This window comes from Ursus arctos, unplaced genomic scaffold (genome assembly GCF_023065955.2).
Source record: "Ursus arctos isolate Adak ecotype North America unplaced genomic scaffold, UrsArc2.0 scaffold_4, whole genome shotgun sequence".
NCBI classification, from domain to species: domain Eukaryota; kingdom Metazoa; phylum Chordata; class Mammalia; order Carnivora; family Ursidae; genus Ursus; species Ursus arctos.
In genome coordinates, this window is record NW_026623056.1 from 27,584,879 (window position 1) to 27,605,535 (window position 20,657).

A 20,657-nucleotide genomic window follows, 5' to 3' on the forward strand; every position below is an offset into this window, starting at 1 on the left:
GCCTAACACAGAAACTGGCAGACAGCAAGTACCCAAATATTTGACGGATGATTAAATAGGAAGAGATTGGCATGGCTAGAGATGGCTGAGATGTAAGATAAGAACCTGTATTGGTGTGCTAATGATAGAAAGGGAACAGGGTAGATTTATTTTCAAGAGAAAAATCAACAGAATTTGATGAGAGGTTGTGGGAAAGAGATAATGCTTTATTAACTGAACATGCTACCTGACTCAGAGAGGAAGGAGTTGAAGACAACCAAATTCTCAAGTTGGCGTCACTAATGGTTAGGTTTGGGTAAATAGAATATTGATATTGGTTTTAGACATATCAGGGGCACATGACCTGACCGGGAGACATGACCTGACCAAGGGACGTCAAGGCAGAAATGTTCAGGGTGAAGCTGGAGTTCCAGAGGGTCAGGAGCGTAAGAGAGAAACTCGGAGCAAGTTGTTCACAGAAGTGAGAACCAAAGCATCTGATACAATTCAGATGCTGTAGAGAGAAAGATTTACCTCCCTTTATGTTTATTTTCTTTTAATCAAAGGTTTTTATTTTTAAGTACCCTCTGCACCCAACATGGAGCTTGAACTCACAACCCCGCGATCAAGAGCACGCTCCACCAACAGAGCCAGCCAGGTGCCCCCACCTCGCTTTAAAATAAGATACGTACCTCCAGAGAATGGGTAGGGGGCAAGCCTCGTGCACTGGTAACGACTAGTGCCCATATCTTTGATACAAGAAGAAAGAGAAATCCAGAGAAGCAAAGTGATCCACTCAAGGTCACACAGCAAGCCAGTGATGACACAGTCTCACACCTACTTTTCCTGACCCGGAAGGTCCGGTTTTCTTTGCATTGTAATTCAGAAACCTCCTGAGTTTTCAGACATGCCTGCTTTACAGCAGACAATACCATTTCCTGATAGTCAAGGCGGACAAATAAAAGGCAGGAATTTCATTTCCTTAGTTTATTAAAGATGACAATAAACTGTTCGGCTGTGTATGAATTACAGCGAGTAGAAATCCAGTTCAGAATACGAGTTGTACATGAACAGAACACTCTATTTAGACTCTTGCTCCTTTTATGTTAATTCAACAAAAGCTCTAAAGCCTTGGCAGAGAAAGTCAATAACAGCCTCATTTAAGTGGAAAATATCTGCCTTCCACTCTTCTGCTATGTCTTGAACCTTGTCTCTACCTTGTAAGCAAACTTTTAACTTTTTCCCTTTATTTATAAAAAAGAACTTCTTCCCTCCCATTTCATTCAGAAGGAATGCTCTTCAGTGCATTCAATGCTTTCCCCCACAATAGCAGGGGGTTTTTAGATACTGCTATAAGTTGCAAAGTGCTTTCAAAACATCCTATACTCTTTCCTCTCTCTCTTTCCTCTCAAATAAATAAATAAATGGGTATTTGGACAGTGATGACAGCAGAGTGTCAGGGTCACTAAAACAGATATGCAATCTAAGGAGATGGAATGGGGAAGGTGGAGAAAAATGTGAAAAACCAGGAGCATGTAAGATTGTTGAGCTCAACTTTGGAAACTGTCAGCATTTTCCATCCTTTGGTCCTCTGCTAATACGAAACTGGCAGGACAATAATGACAGTGCATCTCTCCTCCAGTGTAGTGACTTAAGAGTAAGGAGCCAGATGTGTAATTTATACCAAAACTGGACACAGAGCTCACCATGTTTTTTACAACCCCTGAGTCTGAATCTGAGGCCTAACCCTTGGTAAAACTTGAATTGTGTGGGGCCCATTCCCAAAGCTCCTTGAAAGATAATGGAGCTCCTGGTTAGCCCCTCAAAACCGGGTTGGGCTGGAGGCCTTGGCTCTCAGAGCCTCCCTCATGAACTGACGGGAGAAGAGCCTCAGGGTCTTCCGGCCTAATCCTAAGTCTGAGGCACAGAGACCAAGGCCATGGGTCAATTCCTTCCTGCTCCCTCTGGCCCCGGTGAAGCCTCAGCTCTGGCCATTACCGTACTGCCCCTTCTACTTCCTGTGAGACTCCTGGTTGCCTCCAGCTTAGCCACTCATCTGCTTCCACCAACCATGTGCTACTTTCCATTCAGCTTCTTGGGGCAGTGTCCACACCAAGTTTTTTCGACTAGCAACCAATTATGGAAAGACAAGTATACAAGAAGTCAGTCCCAGAAAAAAAACGCTATGGGCTCTTGTTCACAGAGCTGCCAGCCCTCTGAACAGTGACGCTGACCAGTGTTATAGGCAGGGGTTGGGGTTACAGCAACATGAAAACCACAAACATATTCACGGTCCCATCAAAATGCACATTTTAAGAAAAGGTATGTGTGTGTTAAAATTAGTAACATGAAAAGAATGAATGAACATATAGCTATCACCAGGCTACAGAGTTCAGTGTATTCGTAGGCATAAAGGCTCTTGTTATCCCAAGGACAGAGGAATATTCACACTCACACTCACATCCACAAATTGCCAAGTTCTCTAACCCCACTAATACCAGAAATCTCCCCGCCCCCACTCTGACTTTAACAAAAGAAACTACGGTGAGAGTTCAGCCACCAGGGAGGGTCCCAGCTCTGCTGCAGGAAGGGGATGAGAATGGAGTGGGGCCATACTTTCACGCAGAGCCAAAATGACCATCGAACAGAGGACACAGTGGCAAGAGACCCACAAATAAGACGGTGGATAGAGTTTCTGTCTGCAGCTTAGGATGGCATCAGGGACTGGCCCGAGCTTGAAAGATCATGTCTGCACCAGAGCTAGGCTGACTAGAGACTTCATCACGTAAGAGGAGGCCAACAGCTCCTCTGACCGAATAAATGCTCTTGAAGCAATAGAGCTGCAGCCTTGTCTACGCTGGCGGAAGGCTATGAAGGGGCCTGGCTTAAGTATCAGTTCTGTTTCTTTGCTTCAAGCCCACCAGGGTAAAGAAAGTCAGTTTGTGACATCATCGATGCCTAGAGTATTTCAAACGAGGAGGTCATGGTGGCCTCCGTGAGGTCTCTGAGGATTCCAGGTAAGAATGCTGTTTTTATGGCCTCAAAAATACCTACACATGCTGGACAGAATGCCCACGATGTAGTCCAATTCTCTGCTGCTTCTCCTCAGAGCCCAGTGTGACTCCATTCCAGGACGGAGACAGAGAACTCCGTCCTCCTATTTCAGCAGCAAAGGAGAAGTGAGTTAGTTGTGAAAGGCCTGACTCAGAAGCTCCAGAACTAAAACAAAGTAAAACTGGAAATGATACTTGAAATGCAGCTGAAACCAGATCTGGTCCAAGTAGAGAAGGCCATGGATGTCAGAAGAGTTGGGTCTCACCGTCCATTCCTCTGACAGAGGCGCTAGAAGCTTCACATAAGGATTCATATGTCAGTTCTGATGGAAATACCCGGTACCTACAAATTGTCACAACAGAATGGACCCCAACAACCTAACAAAGGTTGATTTACATGGAGGTTAGACAAGTCATAAAAAAAATAATAATAATGATAATAATTATAGAAAAAAAAAAAAAAACCAAGTGGGGAAAGTCCTTAAAAGGGTGGCTCAGTTCTGCATTACGTGTGACCCTGGCCCCTGGAAAGAGGGCTTAATGTGCTTTCTTCAGGTGGCCTCCAGGACAGTGGCCTCGAGGGCCAAGGCTTCGGTGGGTTCCTCCTCGTAGTCTGACATGTAAGACTCCAGGCTCTGTTTGGCCAGCAGTTCCCGCCGGGCCTGCAGCCGCTCACACCGGGGACAGCTTCCAGACTTGAAACAAGCTTTATGGTAACATGCTTTACACTCTATTCAGGTTGGGAGGGTGAGAGAAGAGAGAACAACTTGTATTATCTCAAGGTGAAAGCAAGTCACTGCCACAGCCCCTTCTCACCACCAAGGCTTGGTGCGCCCGGGCTGAAAACAGAGAGCTGCTGAGTCAAACTCAACTCTCGTTAACAGGGATGGCTGAGGGAAATAAATTAGCTTTGGGTTCAGTCTTGTTTGCCCACTCCACACCTGGCACCGTCCTTACCTTCACAGGTCCGGCACTTATGGAGCTCAAAAGGAAAGATGATGTCATCCTCATTCTGACAGAACTCACAGATGAAGCCCTTGGCTTGGCAGAGCTGGGGAGGAAAAGGACAGGCAGCAAAATCAGGGGCAGCATACCAGGAACCGGCACCAGGGGATGAACACAAGCGAGGGAAGGGGCAAAATATAAATCAGACTTTAGTGGGCTCTCAGGGGCTCTCGTGCCTTCTAGGAAAAGAGCCAGCTGGACTTAGGAGCACGACAGCCAAACTGGGGCCCGGACTGGGCAGTGTGAGACAGAGCTTTAAGGTGGGTACAAGAGAGTTTGAGAAGCTCTAACCACAAGAATGGTTTGCGATGCAGAGATTTTGAAAAGGAAGGAATGGTGCCACAAAGGGCTCCCTAAAGTCAAAATTCCAGTGTGGGTGATGATTCTATTTTGAAACAGGAACCACAGCAATTAAGATAAAATATGAAGACAAGAGTATTTCTCCAAAATAACACCCATCCTGAATCAGGTTAGAGCAAAGTCTTTCTGATTCTCCCTGCTACACAGGATCTCTACATATGCCCTGTTTTAAGCTCTAATTCTGGGACTGTCACAGGAACACAAACGGGGTATATTCTAAGATGCAAAATTCTAAAAATGGAACTTCTGAATTTCTGGCACATTGGGTATACCAAGGACAATAATAACTTGCATCTATAGAACAAAGCTTACAAAATGCTTTCACGTAAATTATTTCATCAATTCTCAAAAATCCTGAAAGGAAAGGACAAGGGTTATTATTATCTTCGTTTTAGAGACAAGAAAATTAAGGCTTACTGCAGAGAGGGCAAAGTATTTTCTTTGGTCACAGTGACTGAAAACGATGAAGCGGAGACCCTCTCCAGATTCTAACTCAGGGTTCTCCTCCCACATCAGGAGGATTCTATAGTGAAGGCCTGCTCAGTCCTGCCCGTTACCCAGGGGCTACGCCAGCAGCACATTCTCTTCGAATTTCAGGTTCTTCAGATCTGGATGTTTAGCTGTTCATCAACCCAAGGAAGAGCAGTCCTGCCCAGTTTCTGTCACAGTGCTGACAGACCATGTCAACTTTCTGGAATTGCATGGCAAGAACCCAGGCCCACCCCACTCTCCAGATCCCTAACCAAGAGCCCAGTCCCGTGCTAAAGAGAGACCGTCTCACCATGCATCGCTCTACGTGGGCAGCCCCCGCCCTGGTGAGCTCAGCAAGCCGGGGCCCCAACTCCCCCTTCCTGGTTGCAGTCAGGTCATTCAGTGAGTACAGGTGGAGATCCTCGGTCAGGTGGCCTGGAACTGTGTCAAAGGAATCCAGAAGCCTACAGGAAGTAAAGGGAAGTAAGCAGGTGCAGAAAATGAACGTTTTGTGCGGCACCTCAAAACAGAAGGATCTATATCCGGAAGCAGGATAGGGAAGAGAAGGGTCCCAGGCAGACGCAATGAGGGTGGGCAACACTCAGCCAGCCTAGGTGTTCCAGACCACCCCAGACACTCCCCACTACTAGGTGTCTGGACAGGAGAAGGGACTTTTATGCCCTTCTGCACAGTGATTCATGCCAGCTTGCAGAGAGTGTAGTCTGCGCTGGACAGAAAAACCAGAGATGGCCCCTTCCACGGAGAAGGATACAGACACAGTTACTGCTGCAGGCTTTTCATTTACCATTTCTGGAGTTTTCTGCAAATCTCTCTAGTTTCCCTCTTCACACAACAAGGGACGACTGCTGGGGCATGTCTCTTTCAGACATTAGTCCAGAAAGAGGCCTCTGGCCTGCACACACGACTTACTCTTTGGCCAGTCGGCACGTCTTGAACATGTTCTTCATGTGATACAGCTGGATTCGCAGCAGCTGAAGAGGAAGACATTGTGGTGGTTGAGTGGGGCGTAAGAGCAGGTAGGAAGAGGAGAGAAAAAACGTTGGAATGACCAGTACCCTTAAACCGGGGGGTCCAGAAGCTTTGCATGCAGCAGCCAGAGCCAAACTACCCCCTACATCTGTAACTCAACAACTTGCTTTAAAGTAACCTCCCTTCTTGGGGCGCCTGGGGGGCTCAGTTGTTAAGCGTCTGCCTTCAGCTCAGGTCATGATCCCAGGGACCTGGGATCGAGCCCCATATCGGGCTCCCTGCTCAGCGGGAGGCCTGCTTCTCCCTCTCCCACTCCTCCTGCTGGTGTTCCCTCTCTCGCTGTGTCTCTCTCTGTCCAATAAATAAATAAAATCTTTAAAAAAAAATGAAATTAAATAAAGTAACCTCCCTTCAGGGAGGGCCCCTCTGCTAGGTTGGGCTCCCAAATCACATACACAGCTGAGAGCCACTGAGAAATCCAGAATTTGAATTTCCCACCTGATACCCTCTTCTCCCTTCAGTATACGTTCAGTGCAGGGAGAACTCCTATTTTTGTCACTGAGTGCCATCTATGGCTTCAGAGCTGCCATTGTCAGGTCTGAGGCTCCAACTAGACAGACAGGTGGGAAAGCGTCGGAGACGAAGAAAGTATGCAGAGAAAGCATGAGTGAGAAGACGGTTACAGGTCTGATATGATGACAGAGAGGAGTGCAGTGATCCTGGCAAAGCCTGTATGAACACAGGGAGGGATGAGGCGTGAGGAGGGTAATCTGGATGTGGCCTTTCAAGGCTCTTACCCGGACTTGATTGAGGAGCTTGACCTTCCTATAGAGGGCACTGTTGATGTCCTGCACATTGAAGAGAGGATCATTCCAGATCTTAATGAGCAAGTCCTTGGAGAAATTGCTGACATAGTACTTGCTGAAGTCCCACTTGCGCAGAACCCGGCTGGGGATGACCATCTGGGCATTTTCATGGCAGCACTGACAGAAGTACTTGCCCAAGTACTCACAGTACCGCAGCCGCTTGATATAATCTGGTAAAACCAGAAAGTCAAAGGTCAGATGTGGCTTTCCCATCTACAAGCCGGTGAGGCAGCACCCCTGTTCCTTTTCAAAGAGCAGGAAGGGATGGCCACCCAGCTCCATCCACCTCTGTATGCGCTCCCAAAGCTAGCAGAAACCCACAGAGTGGGGCCTGTGGTTTTTGTGTCCCCCACCGAAGGCCACTGAGGAAGCAAACCCTGCCAGAGATGGTAAGATCCAGCTTCCAAAACCTGGCTGAAAGTACCCAATCTTCCTCAGTACACAAGGCTGGTAACGTGCCCCCAGAAATAACTTCCCTCTGATTGCCAGTGATCTTGTCTAGCCCTACCTCTCGGATCCAGGCCCCTTCCTTCCCTTTCCCGCCTCTGCTATGTCGCCTCCTCTCACTACCTTTCTGACCAGCCCCTCTCCCGAGTGTGTGAGACAGTGCAGCCCCTGGAGGCGGTGGGGGCGGGAGAACATGCTCACCAGGGTCAGTCCGAATGCCACAGCCCGCACAGCGGTAATTCTGCTTGGCCACTGCGATCTTCCTCCTGAGGAGAGGGGAAGGAGAGGGCTTTGGCAGACACCAGCTGCACGAGGCCTCTGGCATGTCAAGGATAAGGAGGCAAACGCAGGGCTCCTGTTAAGTACGGGAAGAGGGGGAGCTCACCTGTGGTGTTTTAAAGTTGGACCAAACAAACCCATTGGGAGAACTAATTCAAACTGAGGATTCCTAGGTTAGAATTTAGGTCTAGGAAGGGACAGCCCCCAATAATGAACCACATCTCACAGAGATGAGAAATAGGACAGAGGAAAGCGTAAGAGGAAAGAAAAGCAACCATCCATCTTAAGAGAGGAAAAACCAGAAAGTCACAAAACTACTGGGAGGAAGGCAACAGATTGGGAAGGCCAGTGATAAAAGACCTCATTTCTGGTTAACTCTGGGAAGCAACAGGAGGATCGGGAGTAAGACTTGTGACAAGACGGATAATCTCCTCCCTCTGTCGTTAAGTGAACAGAACTGTGTGGGAGCTACGGGTGGAGGAGAGACAAGAAGGTGAGGAGACAGCCCTGACAACCCAGAGGACACAGACACTGGCTACTCACGTTGGGGCTGGATGAACATTAAAAATGATCTGAGGCCGGGGCGGGGCCCACTCCAGGTTGCCGCGAACACGAATCCGCAGCTTGTAGATGTCAGCATGCTGCCCATCATCTGGTGAGATGGGCAGGGAGTCAGGGATGGGCAGGAGCTGCAGCAGAAAAGCACAGGTGATCTAACACAGTCTGGAGGAACACCTACTTGACCCTTTGGCCATCACAGAAACAGTTCATGAAAGACGTTTCAAGAACACCTCATGTAATGGCTTGGAGGAACCTTGGCCCTCAAAACAAACCACTAAGGCACCAGGCTACTAGAAGTGAGGGCCTTGTGTTCCAAGAAGCAAAAGGAACAGAAATGGCATTCCGGTGTGGTGGCACCCATTGCTGATGCTGTCCCTAAACCCACCCCAGGACCCTTGCTATACTATATGCAACTGTAGAGAAAAGAAGAATATGAACAGTTCACTTTTTCAGTGTCTCAAAGGTGGTCACCACACAGGACTTCCACCTCTGGGAAGGTATTTTGACCATTGCTAGGGAAAACCCAAGCAAGCATGTATTCATTCATTCATTCACTCACTCACTCCACACATTTGTAACGAATGGCTTCTATGAGTAAGGAAGGAAACATACAGGTTAATTCTAGATGGGGGGCATGTGACAAAGGAGAACAGCATCAGAAAGGCTCATAGCCTCCTGGAGATGGACAGTGGGTGGCGAGAAAAAGCAGAAGAGGGGCGCCTGGGTGGCTCAGTCAGTTAAGCGTCTGCCTTCAGCTCAGGTCATGATCTCAGGGTCCTGGGATCAAGCCCCACATCGGGCTCCCTGCCCAGCAGGGAGTCTGCTTCTCCCTCTCCCTCTGCCTGCTGCTCCCCCGTTCGTACTCACTTTCTCTCTCAGTCAAATAAATAAAAACTCAAAAAAAAAAAGAAAAGAAAAGAAAAGAAACAAAGCTGACGAAATCTACCTTCTGAGGGGCATCATGCTCTGGAACTAGCCATTCTAGCTCGGAGGCAGCTGGCAGCTGCATGCCTTCGAACTGCTTCAGGAGTCCCATGGCCACTGCTTCCGCAGATGTGGAGTGAAGGAAGCAGTGAGAGCTGGAAAGGAGATTCAAGGAAGGCTGAGTGTAGAGAAAAGACAGGAAGATGGGAGCCTTCCCTCCAGGATCTGATATTACACCCTGTTACTTCTGGGCTGAGAACACTCTCAGCACCCCCAGTCAGCTTGGCTTCTCTTCTCATCATCTTCAGATACACGTAGAGAGGAAAATATATTCATTTTGTGGTCTGAAGACTCTGGCTCAAATCCCCCTTAAGAGCATTACATCGCACTGCTAGTTGGGGATTCTGTATCACTTCCCTTCTCTAAGCTTCAGTTTCTTTAACTGTAAAATGGGGGTTATAACACCTGGTTACAAAATAAATGGAGTAAAACTGCCTTGCAGACAACAAAGGACTACTTGTTGCTCCCAAATGAGCTACTATTTCCCTTAGCTGGATCTACAGTATGAAACCAGTTCAATTAGATTTCATAATCAGAAATCATGATCACCGTTGTCTCTTCTGGGACCTGATCTGCCGGGGGCCTCTGGTACCATCAGAGTCAGCAGAGAAGGAACAATCCATATGTGAGCTTTGTCTCCACCAGAGCACACCCTGACTGAACCAATGATCCCAGGGGCATGCCACTATCAGGCAGGCCCATCACTTTAACCTTGTCTTTTTGTGAATTTGGATGCTTGGTCTATGGCCTTTCCCATCCATATGCTAAGAACTGGGTTTGTTTCTCCACATACCCAAGGTTTTACTGGAAAAAAAAAAAGTACTTACAAGGACTGGGAGGAAGCGAAGGATTTGCTGTTTGAGGCTGTGCTCCTTCTGATGTCAGCATCTAAATGGAGACCAGAGATAAGGGGAGCAGGAAATGGGAAGGGAGGAGGTAAGGGATAATGGAAACCATTCCAAGCTTTTGCCAGCCCAGCACTCAGGGTAGCAACTACAAGCTACATTCTATGCAGGATAAGGAGCAGAGACCAGGTGAAGCTCTACAGGTAATTTATAATTTGGCTCTGTTCAAGTCACAACGAGACTGAATTAGTGACATTATGCACAGCATGGAGACGGTCAAAATGGCTACAGATCCAGGTGGGAACACAAACTCAGATTTGGTGCAAAACAGTGAATGAGAAAAGGAAGCATCCTAAGGCACACAGGGACACACCCTCTATCAAGCAGAAACACAAAAAACTTACTCCAATCTCTCCTTCACTCTCTAAATCTCAAGCCCTCTTAAATGATAAACTCTCGGAGGTAAGAACTCTATCTCTTTTTTATATCAAAACCAGTACTTAACAAAGAACTTAGATCATGGAGGTAACTCATTAAATGTTACATGGAACTGGAACTTTGCTCTTAACATCTGACTACTACCACTATTGCTTCCGAATGGGAAAAGTCTTCTATATCCTTATGAAAACTTCATGGAAAGATTTCCTTTCTGTCTGGTGGAACAGGAAAGAACAGAACTTCTCTATGACTTGGCAGCTCCCTGGAGACGCCTGGTAATCAACAAATGTTCATGGAGATACTCGACATGATCTTTTCTATAGAACTCTCAGGCATAATTACAGGAAACTATGGCAGACCTTCCAAAGCCTATTTCCGCTAAAGGATTTTGAAGAGGATTTCTAACAATGATATGCCTGAACTTCCAGAGACCTTGTGTTCCCAAATATGTTTGATGGGGAAAATGTGAAATATAGCACTCATGTTCAAGAAAGGCAGACGGAGTGTATTCAAGTCACGAAAACAAGACTATTGTGATAAGTCTCATCTCTCATTTCCTTTGATGTCCAGTGAAAAGACATTCCTTTCCTAATTAGAGCTACACAATGATCAATCTACTGCATTTGAGCCCCTCAATAGAGCACTGAAGTGTACATGACATCACTCGGCAACTGGCCATAAGTAGCTCAATTGTTCTTCACACTTCCTCTGTATATATATTTTTGTGTGTGCCACTAGATCATAAAATCTCCTTGTGAGGAAATGAGAGCATGTCTAATTCTTCTGTGTGGCCCAAAATACTGAATACAGGGCTCCGTATACAAGCCCTGTATACGCAAATAATATTCCTAACAAATCAATGTTTTCAAAGCTATACACGAGAGAACAGAATTGGTATGTCAATCAATTTTCATATGCTCTCTAAGCACCGAAAAATTTAAGACAGCAACAAAATTTTTGATTAGTAAATAGCAAATCCTATTTTTTTACTTACTTATTTTTTATTATGTTCAATTAGCCAACATATAGTACATCATTAGTTTTTGATGTGCAAATCCTATTTAACAAAGAAGTTCATGTGTATCATATTTTGTCTGAATTTGTACTACCAAAATCCAGATCTCAATACATTGCTAGTTGCCTATTCCATTCTAAATAGTACTAGTGAAGAAAAAAAAAATTCTAGGCAATAGTAGGCCTTCAGAGACCATTTGGTTAGTAGCATTTATATGAATAACACTTATACTGCCTTGGATGTGTACATAAGTCTCGTCTTGCCCTTATAACCCTGACTGTTTTGTACATAATAGGTTTTCAGAAAATATTTCCTAAATAAATGATTAATTGGCTAAAAGCAAAAAGCAAATATCAGCCTGTTGGGAGTGACAGAAAAAAAAAATGAGAGAAAATCTTAGCCAGATATCCTTGAATAAAGAACTAACCAATGTTGCTATTGTAGGACCAGACTCTTAAAAGAAAATTCTGCACATCAGAGAGAAGTGCTGATAATTCATGGTTGCTAAGGAAACCACTGTCTTCAAAAAACTATTTAGTAGTTCTTCAACCTCATAGAAAAGAAGTCATTTTTTCTTTGAGAGAAAAAAAAATCATTCTCTGCTCTTTGGAAAACATAGTCCAGTCACACTTTACCAAGTTTCCTCTTTTTTACCGGAGGTGCAATGACGTCCTAGCCAATCATGAATACTGCCAAGAGTGTGGGGGACCGCAGAGCCTTGGCTGTGATGATCTCACCCTGGGAGCGGAGAGGGAGGAGCGGCACCTGATATCAAGAGAGACATGCCACCTGACACTGGCCAGGTACCGTGAAGGCCCCGTGGACACTGGGCCTCTGCTGCCTTCTCCTGACTCTCTGATCAGTTCAAGCACATAACTAAGTTAATGAGGCTGGAACACCAGTCGAGGATCTGGATGAAAGTAGACCAGGGTCTAAGACAGAAAATTAACAAGTAAAGACAGAGGAGGAGGTCATTCAATTGGATGGAAGTTAACATAATTATGAAACTTTTAATTGATTCTTTGGCAAGTATCTTTTCCTAAGAGAACCAATTTCAAATGCTTCTGATGCCTTAAATAAGGCTATTACTACTGACTGAAAAAGATTCAAAAAGAAAAAAAAACCAATTACAAAATGACATGCTATAAGAAGAGTTTTTGCATGTCCACACACTGATACTGAGATGATCAGGGAAGAACAGGTTAAAATAGCAAAATCTACAAATTTTTAAACAAAGTGAGGCACAGGAAGAGAATCGACTTCAGAATTTACTGGCCAGTTTGACATCGGTTTCCTTCCTGCTTTCCTTCTAGCAGATAAGGTGGTACCCAACGCATCTGGAGAGCTAACTCCAGTGCTGTAACTGCTGACTAGAGAGGAAACATTTTTAAATGGAGAATCACAATGACTCTGCTTTTTAAAAAAGAAAAAAAATGATTTAAAGGGGCAGTCAGAAAACACAGTTTATGAACTTCTGTCTTTACATATTATGCCAGTTATCAATTTATTGCCTTTCCACGCCAGACCCGCCCTTCTTCTTGTCTGCTCTATGAGGATGGAGCTGCACTCATAGACAGTGGCCCTCTGCCAGACGGCACCATGTTAAGCTTTGTCAGTAGCCAGCACTGCAGGGACACTGGAGAGGAAGGGGTTCCTCTTGCTGAGTCTGGTGTGCTCCTCTAGGCAGACTCCGGTATGTAGGACATGTGACTTTCCCCTGGGGAAGCACACCTCTATGAAAGTGGCCTTCCAGCAGAGCGCCACTAGCGGAACTTCTCATAAGCAGCCTCCCCCGGCACCTCCTGGGAAAGCTTCAGGCAAGTGCCACAGGCCTGGCACCTCCCATGAACCACCTCCCCCAGCATCTCGAGACTTCTGAGCATCTCAGCAACTCCCTAGCGGCAGCTTCCACCAGCACCCCCCAGAAGGGTTTCCTGATGCTGTTGTTGGCCTGGTACCACTCATGGACAGCGTCCCCAGGCACTCTCTTAGGGTAGCTCTGCAGCCTTAGAGAACGTATCCACCTCTAGTGAGCCACGAGGTTTGGATCTCAGCCCTGGGGATGTGGTCATCTTCTACGTTTGTTCCTTCCTGGGTACTCTACGTCAGCCCCAGGGATACTGACTGCTACCTGTATCTGCTATTCCTGTATTCCTTAGAGTTCTTTTTACTCCTTATGAGCCAGTCTCCCATTACTCCAGTCCCTAGTGACACTTAATAATTCTTTATTTTTAAATTTTCCCTATTCAAATTACTCTGTGGTTTCTGTTTCCTGATTGGACCATGACTAGATACATGTATGTGGAAGACCGAAATTCTAGAAGAATCAACAAAGGAAGATAAAGAAAAACTAATAAAGCTGTAATAAAAGGGGAAGGAGGGGTGGAGAACAACAAAACCCTAAAGCTAAAGAAGCTGAAAAGACTGTCTGGGATTGGGAGCTTATGAATGATACCAGTTTGGCAGATACCATCAGAAGGAATTAACGAAGAAAGAACCCAGACACAAAAGATCACATATTGTATGATCCATTTATATCAAATGTCCAGAAAAGGCAAATCTATACAGACCAAAAGCAGATTAGCAGTGGACCGGGGCTGGGGTGGGAACAGAAATTAACTGTAAATGGGCACAAGTAATCTTACTGGGATGATGAAAATGTTTTAAAACTAGATTATGGTGATGGTAACACAACTTGGTAAATTTACTAAAAATTACTGAAAGGAGTAGGTGTTGTTGAATACAAAGCTTTCTGTGATCACAAGGTTTATACCTACTTTATTGCTAGGAGGAAGTAATTTCCAAATCGATTTCCTTCAGAAACACTTCTGTTCCATATGGTCTGCTCAATGAGTCAGGATCTAAGACATGTGATGATATCAAGCAGAGTACTACGCTATGCAGAGTATTCGTCACAGATGAGGTCCATAATACAATGCTTAAGCACTTAACATTTTTCCAAGGGTGTTACAGATTTTATTGACCTTGCTCTGATAGTATCCTCAGAGGTTCTTCACTTTTTTTTTTTTAAAGATTTTATTTATTTATTTGACAGAGATAGAGACAGCCAGCGAGAGAGGGAACACAAGCAGGGGGAGTGGGAGAGGAAGAACCAGGCTCATAGCAGAGGAGCCTGATGTGGGGCTCGATCCCATAACGCCGGGATCACGCCCTGAGCCAAAGGCAGACGCTTAACCGCTGTGCCACCCAGGCACCCCTTCACTTTTTTTTTTTTTTAAGATTTTATTTATTTATTTGTCAGAGAGAGAGAGAAAGAGAGCACAAGCAGGGGGAGCGGCAGGCAGAGGAAGAAGCAGGCTCCCCGCTGAACAAGGAGCCTGATGCAGGACTTGATCCCAGGACCCTGGGATTATGACCCGAGCCAAAGGCAGACACTTAACCAGCTGAGCCACCCAGATGTCCCCTCAGAGGTTCTTCAATAGCATAAATCACTTAAGATGATCAAAAAGTACACATCTGTAAACCTCTGGATATAATTAGAAAGACTGCTAATGAGAAGTATAATGATACTTTGTAGAAAGAATTTTGTACCATTAATAAACCAGAAACCAATGAAAATGAACAGAAAGCAATAAAGAAGTCTAGAGTAAAGAAAGAGGAAATGTAAACTATAATTTCATAAATAAGAATCTATATGTAGAAAGAAGGTAAAACAAGCTACTACTTTTGAAAGAACTTGTTCTGACTGCTTTCCCTCTAACTCCCATAACGTGTTAGGATTGTCGGTCACAAGAAAAAGTAGTTTTTTAGTTGAAAAATGTTTCATATATGTAAAATGTATAAATGTATAAAAATGTATAAAAAACTTTAAAGCTCTCGAAATGGGGGAAGAAAAGATGCCAGGAAGACCAAGTAAAAGTCTGCCTCATGCTTAAGGCAAACCGAATATGCTCTGACAGACAAATGGCCGGCAGTCAGTAAATGTACCCGCAAAAGGATTGTGGTTGTAAACACGTAAGAAACCAGTTAAAAAGTGATAGGATAATTACTTCTCAAGCAAGGAAAGATGATGTTAGAATAAATTACAACTGTTCGGGAACAGAGAAAAAGGAACGTAAACACTTTTATTTCTTCAAATCTTTATCTAATCTTACATAAATATTTCAAATTCTCATGGCTGACAACATTAACAGTTAAAATGGACTGTTTAATAAAAAGTCCTGAGTTTTGCTGGTATGTGTTTTAAAGCCAGTTGGAGTTGAAAATTGCTACTTTCAGTTAACCCCACCTACAGAAAGCCTACTGGTTTGAATCATAAAGCAATTACTAAAGCCAAACATTTGCAGCAGTAAACCCTAATTGTATACAAAATACCAAGAAGAGATAGCTTTCTGCAAACTGATTCTGCAAATTCAAAACTCTAAAGACACACTATGCTTTCACACCATTCTATCTGACTTTTGCTGTCTGACCCTGTAGCAGTAGCTTAGCTATTGGTTTGAACTAAAATCTCTTCACCTGACCACTGCTTTCTAAACTGTCTACTACCTCCATCAGCCACAATGACCACTCAGTCTAGAAGTATCACTGGAGGGAAGGATCAACAAGGACAATCTCAGCAAGGACGACTGTTGGGGGTCATATGAAGAAGAAAATGAGTATCTGAAATGTTCTTTGCTGGCTCAAGTCTGGTTTTTCCTAACTAGTTCTCTCAACCTTACAGACAGGTGTCACAAGATAAAGAACGTACAAAAGCTGATGCCAACATTCACACACATGCATGTGTGAGCACACCCACACTTCCAACACAGGCTACCTGAAAACATGGAGGCCATTGACACTGAGAGTCCGTTCTTTGACATGTGAGTCAGGTTAGATCCTTCGCTACCATCTGTGATAATGATTATAAAAGGGGGCCCTTTAGTATTCAGACAGGAGGCAAATCGATGAGAATGACAGTTCTATACCATACGTTCCTGGAGTCAGAACTTGACTTCGCTGCAAAAGACGAACTGCTTTTAAGACGTTACATCCACAGGTAGGTACTCAGTAGGTCTTGGGACATAGTTACTACTGCTTCCCCAAACCAGCCTGGCCTTAAAGACCTGTAAGGTAGTGCTTCTCAACCAGGGGAGATTTTGCACTCTTGTGGATATTTGGGTAGAGGCCAGGGATGAAGCTAAACATTCTACAATGCACTGGACAGTCTGTTACAACAAAGAATGATCTGGCCTAGAGGTTGAGAAACCCTCCCCTAAGGTTTTTTCCTTTAAGGATTTCCATCCTGAGCTGACTAGAGTTAGTTGACTTAACAGCTCCTCTGGGGCCACAGATGCAACAACAGTTTCCAGAGGAACGCATTTCATGCCCCTGCCAGGCAGGCTCTTTCAAATGTGGCTCCTTCCAGACCGAACAGCTTCCCCTGGCTCCTTGCTTTGCTGTGAGGAACACTGAGTAGTCGAGTGGACGGCTCCACATCCAATGAAGCAGCGCTCTGAACTTACCTTAATATCGCCCTCGTGAGATTCTGTTCATCAGAGAGCTAGGGCGGAACCCTTTTATTTCCTTCTCATGTGGAGATCAAGTCAATCACATATTGCGGTATAATCAACAACATATAGTTGGTCTCGCCTAGTTTCTGGCAGAAAGCTCCTAAAACCTTCGCAATCTCCAGAGTGACAGGAATGTCTGTTATTCATAACGAGTCCCTTTCTGTTATATCTGATTTTATGCTAAAGAAGTGACACTTGGGGAGTATATCCAGATAACTTCAGGATGGGGCTGGTTGCCAGAAGAAAAACCAACCACCAGATGAGAGGATTAGAATTTTCAGCCCCTCCCCCAATCTCCCAAAAAGGGAGCGGGACCGCAGGTTGAGTTCAATCACCAATGGCCAATGATTTAAGCACTCATGCCTACCTATGAAATGAAACATTGATAAAACACTTACAATGGTGAGTTTTGGGCGAGCTACCTGGTTGGTGAACAGACTGTGGGCAGTGTAGCCCAACCTGACTGCATGGACACAGAGGTTCCTGTGCTCAGGAAAATTTGGGACCTTGCCCTAAGTACCTCTTCATGTGTCTGTTCATTTGTATCTTTTACAATAAAGTTATCTTAAGTATAGTGTTTTCCTGAGTTCTGTAAGTCATTCTAGCAAAAGTTGGGGGGGGGGGTCATGGGAAACCCCTGAATTTGTAGTTGGCTGGGGAGAAGAGCAGGTAACCTGGCGATGACATTTGTGGTTGACATCTGCACTGGGAGTATCCTGTGGGATTGAGCCCCTAACCTGTAGGGTCTACACTAACTCCAGGAGTTAATGCCAGAACTGAATTGTCAAGATACTCAGTTGGTGTCAGAGAATTGGAGAAATGTTGTTGGAAAACCTCATATAAACAAACCAAAAAAAATGGAGTTTTAAGTGGCTGCTATTGTCATGAATAGATATCAGATATATTAAAGAGAACAAAGAAAGAAGACTTCCTAGAGACCTGGAAAAATATGTGTAAAAATTGTATTTCTGAATGGGGAAGAAATCCAGCTACCATCAGGTTTCGATTACTACTAGAAGTCTGTGCAGGTGAAAGGTGAATTACATCACTTCTCTAGATTGATATAAACAGATCTATAAAAAAAGATCTATTCATCATCATCTTACAATGAAGAATTACAGATACAATTCACCTCTATAAGAAAATAACTCATGGGGGAAAGCTTATGTCTCAAAACTGCTTTTCAGTTTGTTTGTTGCACTGATGGGAACTTAAAGAGATCTATGATTTGCAGGAATGGATTAATCCATTAATCATGGGTTAACCTGATTTAACACAACTGCCTTCCCAGATTAAAGCCCCTCCCCTTCTCTGTGCATATGCTTACAACTACAACAACAATTACGAAAACAAAGGTCTGTGATTCTGCTAAGCAAGTCAGCACTGATTGAACAGAATAAAGCTCTACTTTGTCAACTTCACTTTTCTTCCTGTTTTGCTTTTTTCCCCCCAATGACTCTTCTTGTCCTTTTCATTTAGGATTATAACAAAGCTCCTTTTAAACACTTTGAAACAATTTCGACTGTGTTATGGAACACAAGAGAACAGGATTCTAATTTCAAGCAGGTATGGGCCAGCCCTAGGCTGTGAGCAGGAGGAATTAGAGTGAAAATCCAAGAGAAAGGTGCAATTGAGACCCATCAAGGTGACTTCAACAGCCAGACCACTCCAAAGCACTTCCTTTCAATGTTCTTTTCTGCTTAAATTTCACTAACGGGGTTTTGTTTTTAGCAAGAGAGGCCATCTCTTACAATTACTAACAATGTTCCAAAATGGACCATATTAAAGATTCTCTAAACTTAAGGAAAGCTTCTCAGTCTATGACTTCAAATTGAAAAAAGCAGGCAATGAAAGTGGCTTGAAATAGTGTCGCTGCTTACCTTGGATTTCAAATTCATCAACCTCGTCAGCAGAGCCAGAGTCAGAGAACTGTGTTGAATCACGAGAACTAAACTGGGAGCTGCTAGAAGTGACCCGAAAGCCTGCTATGTTAAAAAAAAAAAAAAAAGAAAGAAAGACAGAAAGGTAATAAGCAGGACAGAAAGAGGTCACCTACTCCTAGGTTCACAATGAAAGGGACCTGGTATGACTTCAACAGCAAAGTAAACAGAACCTTGGCTGGGAGCGATGCTGGGGGAAATGGAAACTAGCTCTTCGTGCCGGTTGTTCCCCATTTTATTCATGAAATTTTGAAAATTTCACATAAACAGAAGGTACTACTATCTGGGAAGTGACTCTGGGACCAGCAGCTTTAGTTCTCCTATCAGAAACCGATTTTTGGGAAGATATTTCTGAGGTGGGAAATGGATGAACTCTAGGACTCTAGGTCTGGTAGGAAAAAAATTAGGTCACCATAAAAAATCTTTCTGACAGCAGAGGAACCTCTGGCGTGGCTATAATATCTCAAAGTGGGCCCAAAAAGGAAGCGCACAAGGCCCCAAGTGTTATCCCGAAGCCCTGCAGAAGCGGAACTGAGGTGCTCGCGGCCCCACTCACTTCCGTGCTCCGTCTCCTGGTACACGGGGGGCAGGTTCTTGGTGCGGATCTGCTGGCGACGAAGGCGGATCTTCTGCTTCAGTTCCTGGATCTCCCTATCGCTGTCTTCCTCCTCTTCCTCCTCCTCTTCTAGGCCCTGGCTCATCATGTTGCACTTCATGAGCTCGATGGCAGCAATCAAGGACTCTGAGATGCTGAAGTGGGCATTCTCCTGGGGGAGGAGGCCCCAAAGGTGATTAGTGAGAGGCTAGATGTGTTGAACCCCTCACTGACTGTAATGCTGGAAAGTTGGGCTTCTAACACGTGCACTGCTTTCATTCCAAACACTCAGGGGAAACGAACACTTCTGTTATAAGAAAAGCTGATGGCCAAAAAAACTGTTATACATCCTCTTTGCTCTCAAACCTGCCATGCCTGGCCTTCCTCCCCCCCTTTCTACATAAAATTATGATAGAGAAGTCCAGAATTTAATATCAGGGTCTTTCCTAAAGCCATACCCCTGTAGACAAAACATCAAGGTAAATGTAATAGCTCAGCATAAAGTGCTTTATAAGCTCTAAAATGCAACAGGGACATTATTTATTACAGATCTGAGCCTTAGAACAAAATAGAGAAGTTGATTCTGGAAATAACTTTTACCTGGGGTTCCGGGGTCAAGGAAACAATAACCACATGGCTAAAATTCAATACTTCTGTGCCCAAAGCGGGTTCTAACACAAAATCAATAATATTTTGGACTCAGTGAGGAGCAGATACTCCCTGAAAAGTGTTCTAGAGATTGAACTTGTTGAGCTTATCTTAACTCTGAATTTCCTCTTACCTGTGGTCTTTGCTCATGTTCCTGCTGTGTACCCAAAACTTCTTTAGAACAAATGGCCGCACAGCCCCTCAGGCCAGATGTCCCGACTCATGAGCTCTTCAGTAGCCCCTTAGATTCCTCACCTTTTCCAGGTCTGCACAGCTTCCAAAGTCTTGCTCAGACAGGTAGCTGATGAGGGACTGTCCTTCCGATGGTCTTCGGAACATGCCCTCCCCTGAGCACAGGTACTGACCACCCTCTGTGGGAAAACAGAATGTGGATGTGAAAAGCTCTGACTTGGAAAGCAAATCTGTAACAGACAAGCTTCTTGAGAAGTCTGATGATTTTACTGCTAGAGACAGGTAACAGGCTGGAAAGAAGATGTCTACCTTCTAAAGGAATTTCTCTGAATCTCAGAATCCCCAAGCACTAAGCCTCTTGGTTAAAGAACAGAATAAATGAATAGAGCCAGAGACAATCTTTTTGCCATCAAAATTCAAAGATGACATACTTGCCCTTCTACCCTACAAAAAAGGAAACAAAAAACCTGTGCTGA

General features: G+C 44.6%; 1 protein-coding gene across 9 annotated transcripts in view; it reads right to left on the reverse strand.

Annotated features, from left to right (window-relative positions):
• Window positions 1–951: 951 nt before the first annotated feature.
• RUBCN (rubicon autophagy regulator) overlaps window positions 952–20,657 on the reverse strand; it is a 53,244-nt gene continuing 33,538 nt past the window's right edge. For 2 of the 9 annotated variants that reach the window (XM_026495549.4, XM_026495526.4), the window contains 13 exons: window positions 20,245–20,360; window positions 19,303–19,513; window positions 18,687–18,791; window positions 16,071–16,145; window positions 9,823–9,883; window positions 8,958–9,090; window positions 7,994–8,139; window positions 7,373–7,437; window positions 6,656–6,894; window positions 5,799–5,860; window positions 5,179–5,332; window positions 3,990–4,083; window positions 952–3,762 (listed from right to left, as the gene is read on the reverse strand). In XM_026495549.4, coding sequence (XP_026351334.1) covers window positions 3,584–3,762; window positions 3,990–4,083; window positions 5,179–5,332; window positions 5,799–5,860; window positions 6,656–6,894; window positions 7,373–7,437; window positions 7,994–8,139; window positions 8,958–9,090; window positions 9,823–9,883; window positions 16,071–16,145; window positions 18,687–18,791; window positions 19,303–19,513; window positions 20,245–20,360 — 1,640 coding nt within the window. In that variant the 3' untranslated portion in view covers window positions 952–3,583. Of the gene's footprint in view, window positions 4,084–5,178; window positions 5,333–5,798; window positions 5,861–6,655; window positions 6,895–7,372; window positions 7,438–7,993; window positions 8,140–8,957; window positions 9,091–9,822; window positions 9,884–16,070; window positions 16,146–18,686; window positions 18,792–19,302; window positions 19,514–20,244; window positions 20,361–20,657 lie in introns of all 9 variants that reach the window. The other 7 variants (XM_026495558.4, XM_026495544.4, XM_048215013.2 and 4 more) reach the window with 5 other exon arrangements.